General features: G+C 49.6%; 1 protein-coding gene across 2 annotated transcripts; it reads right to left on the bottom strand.

The window, feature by feature from the left end:
* Window positions 1–5,750: 5,750 nt before the first annotated feature.
* slc52a3-1 (solute carrier family 52 member 3-1) lies at window positions 5,751–10,420 on the bottom strand. Of its 2 annotated transcripts, none has more exons than XM_040192460.2 (4): window positions 10,098–10,420; window positions 8,206–9,296; window positions 7,881–8,004; window positions 5,751–7,603 (listed from the first exon to the last, which is right to left on the bottom strand). In XM_040192460.2, exons 2-4 carry the CDS (start codon window positions 9,210–9,212, stop codon window positions 7,391–7,393), a joined length of 1,344 nt encoding a protein of 447 aa, XP_040048394.2. In that variant the 5' UTR covers window positions 9,213–9,296; window positions 10,098–10,420; the 3' UTR covers window positions 5,751–7,390. The 2 variants fall into 2 exon arrangements, with proteins under 2 accessions (XP_040048394.2, XP_040048395.1); XM_040192461.2 differs by having other exon boundaries at window positions 6,830–7,603; window positions 7,864–8,004; window positions 10,098–10,391.
* Between the last annotated feature and the right edge of the window lie 488 nt (window positions 10,421–10,908).

Raw genomic sequence — 10,908 nt, 5'->3', positions numbered from 1 at the left:
GTCCGTGTCCTTTCGTAGCTGGCGGCGAGCCAGCGAGGCGTGCAGAGGTTAACTTAGCATATGACATTCTCTCCTGCACCGAATCCCCATAATGAAGTAAATCCTGTTAAAGTGTGAGCGTATATACGTGGTGGGAGGCCACCGGTTGGAACGCGACACATTACTGTTTTTATTCCACTCACATATCGCAGCGGCGCACGAGAGGGATCAATAGTCTGTATGAGATAATGAAATGAATCATTAGAGCCAAAGAACCTAAACTGGTTACCACCGAGCTGCTGGAGAGTCCTTTGATACCAATTAAAAGGCAGTAGAAAAAAGGAAATGTCACACAGTGCAACAAGGGAGAGAGTGCAGGAAACAATTCGGAACACACGTCTTTTCCGTTATCATTTCCCCATTAATCAATTCCTCATGGCCAGAAGGACCCAGAATCGGGTTACGGATCGCCCATCTACCAGAAAGGTTCAATATTTACAAGGTCAGTGGTATCAAAAGTCTCGTTCCCATGAGATCTGTGGAGGCAGACATTCTTCATTACAACGCACCGCTCAGAGACATTATGGTCCGTCGGAGCCAAACATTTTCGTCTTCTACCTTCAAGGTAAAGGCTTACATGACGTTTTCTTTTCACCGCCTCCTTTGAAGAAATGAGACTGTTGGTAATGGACAAGATGAGCATAAAACTCGGTTTAAAATATTGTTTGTGCAAAAACAATACGCCTTTCTGTCGTGATCTTTTACGTTGTTCCTCTTCCCCTCTCATCAAATTGCACCGATAAAAACCTCCTTAAAGGTGTGACACAAATACACATACGTTTTTAACGCTGAAGCCATTCGACGCCTCCTTCAAAAGCCTTTTAATGCTCTCAGAGACGACGAGGTGGTGTTCACGATCAGCCGCACAATGCCGACTCGGCAGGATATAAAAATCTGTTGTTACAGTATGTTGGAAAGACTGCATCCATTTGTTCCGTACACGTCAGGTTTCTTCATTTCATGCATATCTTTACATGTGTTTATGGGGAAGATAAAGGGCGCAACGTGCTCATTTCCTCAGAACGTACAGATCTAAACTCCCCCAACCCCACACCTCTCTAATGCCACCTCTCCTTGTGCTAATTACACACCGAGCATCTTGCCACAGTTGCTTGTCACCTCTCTCTAATATCTCGCTTTAAATATTAGTTTCATGTTTCACAACCACAGAGGGAGTGAGCGAGCCGCACCTCCGGGGGGCATCGGCTTCTCGGCCGCACGACCACAAATCACATATTTTTCCGCAGCCTCTCACCACGCGAGCGTGTGCATGTGCGCGTGCGCTCAGACGGATGCCGACCTGTTTTTTTCGCGAGCACACTCACCCGCAGCCTCGCAGCAACAGATGGACGGCCTTGAGGCAGAGCCTGGGAGGCTTGTGCGAGGGTGAGTGCTGCCAATTGATTGCTAAGATCAGGTGTGCGTCTACACCAAAGGCACCTCCTGCTCTTTTCAAGTACGGTGGGCGGCACTCGCCCCGGGACGAACGCAGGGACGCAGAGAAACAGTGGCATCTGTGGCAGGTACTGAGCCCTTGACCGAAAATCCAGATAATGACATTCCTCCCCCATTTGTTGCGGTTAAAATCACTGTTGCTCCACGCGTGTCCTGCAGCAACATGTGCCGGAGCGGTGCGAGAGCGGCTCGGTGGAGCTGCAGCCCGTGGATCAGCAGTCGGGCCGGTGCTGGAGTCGAGCCAGCGGGGGAGCAAGGCCGGATGAAACGGTGTCAGCTTTTATCTGCTGCTGATCCAACCTGCAACCATAAATTGGGCTGCACACTTTGCATTGGGTCGAAGGTGGATTAGAGCACACTGCATCAGCTAATGAGCATATTTATCGTTTTTTTTTGTTTTTTTTGTTAAAGTGGTTTGGTTCTCAAAACCCTGAGAGCAGCGCTTTATATTCTCCATATGTCCTGTGAAAACAGAGACACAACTTGATATCATGACGCATTATTGTTACTCAAAGCGTCCATGATCTCTATTTTTCTGATAATAATTTTGAAGGTGAAATCGGTCACATGCAGTTATCCTGTGTTTTCATTATGTTGATCTACATAGAAATATGTAATAGAACTTGCACCATTTGGGCCTGGCCAAGACAACAACGCCGACCCTTACAATTGACAGACAAAGATTCATAGTTGAACAGTGCCGCCACCTGTTACGAAACCTGTTGGCTCGTCAGAGACTCCAGCAACTGCCGTAGAGAAACGAAGCTGTGAACCAGGCCGAGCGCAAAGCTGCAGCTGGGGCCAGAAGCTGGAAGGACCGCGAGTGAGCTGAACTCTCTTTCCGTTCTCCAACCAGCTCACCTGAGAGGAAACACCGGTACACACGAGGTAAAGCGCCACGCAGGTAACATGAGCGCCATGTAGCTTTGATTTTAAATAGAAGTCCTCCATGGGCCAAGGACACTCTTCTAATAACCTGCCATGCCAGCTGTCCTCTGGTGTACATTCATCATATCTCCCAGTATTTTTTGAAAGGGCCTATTTGCATAAAACGTGAACGCAATCAGCACCTGCGGGCCGAGGGGCAGCGCCGCGCTTCCGTCCAATGCATGCTGCATTTGTGTGGAGAGCTCTTCAATTAACTCCAACAGGGCTCGCCTGCCAAAGCGAAAACCTCTCAATCAGCCGTCTGTCCCGAGAAGATGTCCGGCGGGTTCGTCCCATCGCGGAGCACTCCTTCTCATCTCGATGTGCATTCTGCTTAGACTTCTTGATGATGAGGTTACGTGTCCTTTTTTGCTGACAGGCTTCTATTCATATTAAGCATATTATACCTTTTATGTACCACGAATGAGTGTTTTTCTAGAATACACTCGTGTAAACCAGAAACCATTTAGTAATGAAAAACCGACGCACTGCTATCCAAACACAAATGTTTTCCTCAGCACACACCGCACAAATGTTTTTGCTCGTTTGATACCTTCGGCTGCTGCGCGAGAGCAGCGAGAACTGTTTAAATGTCTGTGAGGAAATGAGACCTTCGGTGACGTGAATAAGTGTTTTCGAGAGTCATGATTTCCATTTGAAGTGCGGGAGCGGCCGCCCGCGATACCCGACCGAAACAGGTGTTTGAGAAGTAATCACACCGCGCTGAGACAAACCAATCATATCACCACCTGTTCGCTAAAAGCTCCACTGACGCGTTGAAACACAATCTCCACCTGGCTGCCAGTGATCCCGTGTCATGTTGCCCCACAACGCCGCCCGCCGCCGCCGCGCGGCTCACGCGGGCGCCCCGCTACCCCCGGACTCAAACATCGACCAACGGGGTCTCCCCTTGATCCCCTCTCCTCTTGCTTTAGTAAACACGATAATAGCGGCGCCGTGTTCGCGTGGGCTCCGTGTTAACACTGTGGCTGTCAAAGGCCATCATGCCCCTTCAAAGGATGATGGCTCTCTAAAGTGGGCTCTCTCGGTAGCAGCCATTTTCCACTTGACTGGCCCCACACACGAGGGGGGACTGGTAGCCCCGAGCAGCTGGGCAACTGGTCACTGGGGGTGGGGAAAAGGAGATGAAAGGGGCTGCATGGTAGGGGGGGGGGGGGGGGGGCTAATAGCAAGGAAGGAAGGGCGTCTATATGCATCAAGAGGTGGGTTTGGTATTTTGACCTAAAATACACCCTTTAATTTACCCTCTAAAACACTCCTGCTAATGCACCTGCTGCTGCTCGGGTGGGTTTACACATTTAGGTCGACGTGCTCGCTGTGGCGCTCTACCGAGTACCTACATGTGCGCTCGCTGGCCTCGGCGTCAAACATCATTTTGCACGTCAGCTAAAACAGTTCATGGCTCACCCCGAGGAAACCTGGCAGATCCCTCGCACTCCTTGATGAGAAACAGGCTGCCAATATCTCATCAGGATGCGGGGAACAAAGGCCCGTCGAGGTGTCATGATGTGAATGATAATTCGGCGAGTGCGTGTTTGCTCGGCCATATGGGCTGTGCGTCAACGCTCCGGGTCGGGACCGGCTCGGGACGGGCGGAGCGGGATTTCATAAATCATTTCTCGACACCACATCAAGGTTACGTGGTTGGCAGTCTGTGGTCTGCGAATTGCCTTTGCATTGACAATGCAAAGGAGCTCCGCCGGGATTTAAGTAGTTCAGCGGCTATTTATGGCCGGGAAATTAGGATGACCTTTTCCCAGACTGTGATAATAGCGCCTTTAATATAAACCAATCCACGCAAGTGAAACGTCTCATCCAAACTGGAAAAAGTGAAGCATTTATATCTCGAAGCTTGGCGCGTGCAGAGAAGCTAGCTTTTGTTACCCATCCGTGATGCTGCACGCAGTGTGGGGGTAATAATTAGCTCACCGTGGCAGGGTAACAAGTTAGCACCCCCGTCCTGCTCTGCAGCTCTGTAATTGGTCCCCTCATGTGGCACAGTCGGGCCCCAGAACAAAGGGTTCCCAGAGGGGGAATCTATGCTGACCCATCCTGAACCCTCCACAACAATGACAGGCAGGAAGCATTTACATATGCTGACAGACTTGTCTCCTCCTTGGGTGGAGTGCTAGGCACTTCATTAAAGCAACATCAATACCTGCTGATAGAAAACGAGGAGTGGGCCCATGTGCATCGCTGTCTGCTCCCAGACACTATGGTGAAATGACATAGGCTGTCACATCCAATTTCAAATAAATGGATGCCATTTATTAGATGGGTTGTATCTGTGTGTGTGTGTGTGTGTATCTGTGTGTGTGTGTAAATTGATGAGAGCGATGCTGTCTGAGCTGTGCATGTCTGTGAATCGCCTGCATGCATCAGCAAACGGTTTACCCACAAGCTGTTCACCTGAACGTCAGCTGCCAAAATCTGTCGGCCCTGCGGGTCCACGCAAGCAAATTTCAACACTTTCCGAGCTGTTTTGTGTTTTGTTTTTTTGGTCAAAAACACAGTGCGGCCCGACGTCAACTTTGTGCGTGCTCCCTCACTCAACGTCAGACGAGCGCAGGCGGGTTCATCCGCTCATTTCCCTACTGGCACCGTGAATTTGTTCTCTTATGCGGTTGAAGGAAGAGTGAAGCCCCCCCCCCCAGACCCCCCGTCCCTGTTATGTGATGTGCTGCTCATTTAGCTGGGAGGCACAGTGGAGCAGCGGCGATGGGTGGATGGGCGGGGGGGCCTCTCTGGGAGGTGCCGTCCTGAGCAGATGGAGCTCTCTGTGGCGTAGCGAGTTGAGTCTTCACATGGCGGAGGAGAGCGCAGGATCTCACAGGACCGGGGCCGAGCATCCAGGTGGCCCCGGCCCCTCCTGACCAGCTGGAGGAGCGATGGGACCATCTGACACCCGCAGGAAAGCGATACACTTTTCTTAGCTGCTTTTGTTTTGTCTCCACACAAAGGCCCTGAGCCAATCAAGGAATTTAGCTAATGAAGCTTATGAGAATTCAATGTCATGTTCCCAATAGCGTTGCAATCCTCAGGTACTCGCTCTCATCTCAATGACCATAAGCTGCTATTTATTTTTCATTTCAAGACCAAAAAAAAACCCACATTGTCTGATTTCATTTAAAGGCATTCCTCAAATCCACGTCAACATCCAACCGCGGTGGTTCTGCGCGGCGCACACATGCTGCAATGTAGATTCAACAAATCCAAGTGAGAAAGTCCCATCTGTGCTTCTCCTCCACTGATCCTGGGCCCTGGAGGCTACGCCGGGCTAATTGTGGCCCCATTTTCCTCTCCTTATCTTTTTGTTTTTACTCAGTGTCGGGGTCAGGGAAGCTCCCAAGTGACCAGCGGCAGGAGCAACAGCTACCGGCCCCCGCTGAGCATCAGTAATTAGAGCCCTCCTCCTCCTCCTCCCGGCCGGGGAACCTCTCGCTGTCCTTCTGAAGGGCAAGGGGGCAGGGAGGAGGAACAGCTGCTGATGGGAAAGCACTCTCTGGTTCCCATGGATGACCGGCGTCCCTCCGTCCTCCTCAGAGGATGTGCACAAGCATCTCTGATCGGGATGATGGGGGGGCTCAGACCAGACGCATCCCGGGATCCGTCTTCTTCTCTCGCTGTCGCCGTTTCCATGACCAGTAGCCAATTATTAATCTGTTGCTAGTTTAGAATAGAAGCCATTCCTCACAAATGTCAGAGGTGGTGACTATATGTTCGGTACAGGGGAGGGTGGACGATGGACCACAATGTAAAAACTACTCCAAGACAAGAATTAAGTCCTGTAGCAAAATCCTAGTATTTTGTATGTAGTAAAATAATTAAACATAATTAAGTACTACTTAAAAGTTCTGTTTAGGTCCGTTTTGATTTTTTAACTGTAAAGAAATTAATAAAGTAAGCAGTAGCTTTATCCGTCAAATAAATGTAGAAACGTAAAAAGCACTATGTTCAAAACTGTAGTTCTTGAGCAAATCTGCTTTGTTACTTTCCAGTGAATACACATAGCAATACAATAAATACAGTATTAAATGTTCAGCAACAAAGTATTACAGCTTTTTTGTAATAGTTTTTTTTCAGGTTTCAATGTAAAAAAAAAGATCCCGTGTTATAGGTGTAGAAATGTCCCATTAAATCCTTGGCTAATATGTTTAACATTTATATACAAGCACTTCATCCGGTCAAGTGCACTGTGTAGATGGACGTGAGCAGGATTTGTGGTCACTTTGTGTGTGCACAAGTGCATGGGCAGGTTTTACTACACAGAAGTGTGCTTGCGCCATCTAGTGGGGAAATGAGATAGCAGCTTCATGATTGGTGCAATGCTCCTAAACACCTGAAACCACCTTTTTCATTTTAATACATTAATAGCATAGTAAGTTAATAGCATTTCCCATCATAGTTTATTAAATGACTTACAAGGTTAAGTGTGAACCCGGTGTAAAGGTTTTCAACGATCTTTTCTTTAACAAATGACTATGAATAACTGACTCTGGGTCCAAGTGGAGAACCTCTAAGGAGTTTCATGTTGTATAATACTTGTTATTCCTCGCTGTGGATTAGAGTAGTAGAGTCCATTCTCGTATTGTCATACAGTATATTGAGCTCTAGAGCCGGCAGCGGGTTAGCTTACCATTAGGACCTAAACAGGGCAACAATAAATCTGACTATCAAATCAAAGAAAAATCTACTTACCAACTCCTCCAAAGTCCAATAAAACACACGCAAACTGTGGTTGTCATTGACAAGATGATTAGTGATCTGTACATTTAACAGAGCGAAGCTAGCAGTTTCCTCTCGTCTTAATGCTAAGCTAAGTAACGGACTCCAGCGCTGCGCTCAAACCCACGGACCCCAGAACGGATCTTCTCATCGCACCTCTGAATGAGCACAAACTACTCCTTTGACTCCAGACTCCTCAGGAACGCGGCTCTCAGATTTACTGTCACGAGGGGCATCGGGTGCTGCAGAAGTCCCCCGACTTGAACAGCCGGTAGACGTTAACCAGAGGGAACATGGTGAGCGAGCCCACGAGCGAGCCCACCTGCGTCGCTGCTCCGCACCAGACCAGGGCGCTGTGGTTCTGGTCTCTCAGGATGACACCCACCATTACTTTGACGTAAGACAGCGTCCCAGTGAAGAAGAGCCACGAGAGCACCTGTGGGAGGGCGAGAGAACATAGAAGGAACCATCTGAATGATGATCTGACGTCTATACGCTAGTGTAGAAAAAACAATCAGGATGCCGTGTTAACGGCCCAAACATGTTTTACGTCATCGGTTATGAGAGCAGGTGGTTGCTCAATAGTCGGGTGTTTCGTAAAGGAGGGGTTGAACTTTGACTCGTGCATTTCGCTGATTAAGCCACAGAGAAATGTGTTCTGTGTATTTTCTTTCTACGTCTTTTCTACGACCACACCTTTGTGTGTTGCTTACAATGATCATCTCCCCCACCACAGACCCCTGAAGCAAAGGACATGGACTCATAGCTGCCATCGCCATGTTATAGCTGCCGAAACCGGTCCCCAGTGCCGTCATCACGCCGAGGAACACCAGCGACCTGTAGAACAGAGATGTGCCCAGACGTTCATTAGAGTTGCTTCTGCAACTGCTTCTCTGACTATAAATAGATATATCAAAAAATTCCCAGAGGTTCAGATTTGGCATTTGGCTCTCGGTTGACTTCAAACAAACTTTGGAGTACATTTTCTTTAAAAGACGAGGACCTTGGGAAATCTAAATCCATCCAAGATTTGTTCACCTGTTTTGGAAGAACATTGCGATGGTGCAAGCCACTGGGTTGGCTACTGATGCCAGGGCAGCAGAGAGGTGATAGGCCAGGTTCCCGTAGGACTTGCTGGAGTACGTCTGCACCGAGGGCAGCACGCCGTTAGTTGCGCAGTTGACCCACACCACCATGAAGTAGATGAAGGTCAGCTGGTACACAGAATGTTTCGGGCTGGTCGACAGAGGCTCGCTCCGGGCCGCCGCCTCCCCCTGGCATCTCGCGCCCTCTCCGGCGGCCTCCGCTCCGGGGTTCTCCAGGCCGGAGCTCACGGATGCCACGGCGTCTGGCACGAGCTTTTCGGTGGACAGATCGAATATCCGGGGGAGCCGGTTTAGTGCGGCGAAGGCAGCCAGGCTTATGCACATCATCACGGCGAGGAGGCCAAAAAACACCTCCGTGGAAAAATTGGGAGGGAGATACTCCGTATGCGATGACCACAAGCCCCCGTCCGTCTGGTTTCCTGCGGTCTGAGACGAGTTCACACATTTGGCGATGCCAACACTTTGTGCCAGAGCGACGACGCCGGGAATGAATCCGCTGAGCCCCTCGCCGATGTAGTACGTGGTGATGTAGTTCGCCGGAAGCTGCATCATGAAGGGCAGGAAGGTGACCGAGGAGGTGCAGTCCACCAGAGAGAGGAAGAAGGTGATGGCGAAGAAGGCGGTGCTACGCGTTGCCCCCGCCACCACCGTGGTCTTGTCCCAGAAGAAGGCGAGCAAGACGCAGGAGATGACGCCGATGGAGAGGATGCAGTAGATGACGACTGTTTCTTTGAGGCGACCCGGGCACAGCTTGTGCATGAGGGTGACCAGCACAGGCCCCACGTTGGCCAGCTGGATGATGACTGTCAGGTAGGACGGGAGGTCCCAGCCCTCCGGCAGGGTGTTGACGATGAGCGGCAGCTCCACCCACAGGCCATTCACGGCCACCCAGGAGCCGAGGCCGAAGGCGCAGGCCAGCAGGTGCACGAGCAGAGCCATGGTGCGGTCCGGAGGAAGCTCGAAGACCAGGGCGAAAGGAGAAGAAGCCTCCCCAAATGGGTCCCCCTCTGCTGCGTGTCATGCCTAGAGCCGAAAGTCAGGAACTGTCAAACTATCTGAGGAAAGGATTGTAATTCATTTCATTTAATATTGCAAGAAATGAGCGATGTGGGAGGTGTTGAAGGTGCAAAAGAAAGCGATTCAAGGTGGTAGGAAGGGAGAGGCAGGAGGAACCACAGAGGCCAGTTCATCAGCTAAAAGTAGTCATGTAGTAGAGAAACACTACATTCCCAGGGTGTAAGGTAGCACTAGGTGATAAATTCAAGTGTTGCATAATTTTCCCTTGTCGGGAGATCGTAAATCACCGATAATTCATAAGAGTCGATAATTCATGAGAGCAAATGTCAACTGTGGCCGGCGAGAGTCCCTCCGTCGTTATCAGTAAAGCCTGACAGCTCATGTGCATTAATGCAAAACGCCACGTCAAGGTCAAGTTTATTTCTTAGATAAATCCAGTTGGGAGTCAAGTATCTCCTGACAGAAAACAGTCATTTAAGTTCACGCCCACGGAGCGCCTCGCATGTCCCGAGCAGCTGATACCATTTTCACATCCCTTTTCACACGCTGAGGAGGAATGCGGGGAACCACTCGTGATGATGTGCAAAAACAACCCAGTAAACGTTTTCCATGTTGGCTTGAGAAGCTCATCTCTGTCTCAAACACGGACTGTATTATGTATTTTAACAAATGCAATCACTGAAAGAAAAGTGTGTTCCTCGCACAGATTCTCGGGCTTTTAGAAGAACAGAGTTTACCAAAACGCTCGTGGGCTGCTGATTCAGCTAATCAAATAATCTGCCTGTTTCGACAGAGAAAAGTACTCACGGGTCCCTTCGTTCCCTGGAGGCGTTGGAGACGACTCGCTGCCATCATGCGTAGGGGTCAGCGACAGACGTGTTCTTGCATACACACACTGAGGAGGATCACATGGGGCTTCTGGGTAGGTCAGAGTCCACTCCGCCGGCTCCACTGGATAACAAGAGGGCAGCGTCTATATCCGTTGAGCCGTCAGGACTGCACCCACCTCTTATTAGGTCAAATCAGGGCTGAAACACTTCAAGGTTCCCTTGACATTTTATCTGGCATACATTCGCCCCCCCCCCTGTCCCCTCCAGGAGTGTTGTCTTTGACTTTCCTTTGCCTGCGGTGCCCCCTGCTGGCCCCTAATGAATGTGGCACTGAGATCTGACTGATCAGCACACAACAGCCCCTCCCTCGCTCACCCAGAGAGTTGCAAAGTGATGCAAAGGAAGTAGACGGTTCTTCATTCCTGCGTGTGATCAAAAGAGGTCACTGCCCTTGTATAAGAACCCTCTCCATCCGACTCATAGATTTCACTCTAACCAAGTGAAATCAGAATTTACAGTTGATGTTATTCATTTGATTCTTATAAATGCTTATAAAGGCTGTTTCCCCCCCAGTGGACATTTTGGTATGTCACGGTTGAACAGCACAGCTCTAAATAATACACAGGCACTTTTCTTTAGTTATTACTTGAGCAAAGATGTAATAAGTGACATGGACAGTGCCGCTGTGTCCCAGCAAACCAGCGTAAACACCCGTCCATAGCAGGCTCATCTAAACGGAATGCAGTTGTTCTTGATGAAGGTTACACCTGCAGTGTGTAAAAATGTTG

The sequence above is a fragment of the Gasterosteus aculeatus genome, chromosome 2 (assembly GCF_964276395.1).
Source record: "Gasterosteus aculeatus chromosome 2, fGasAcu3.hap1.1, whole genome shotgun sequence".
Classification (NCBI taxonomy): domain Eukaryota; kingdom Metazoa; phylum Chordata; class Actinopteri; order Perciformes; family Gasterosteidae; genus Gasterosteus; species Gasterosteus aculeatus.
Note: the sequence above shows the minus strand (reverse complement) of the source record. Positions and strands in the feature narration are given on the sequence as shown.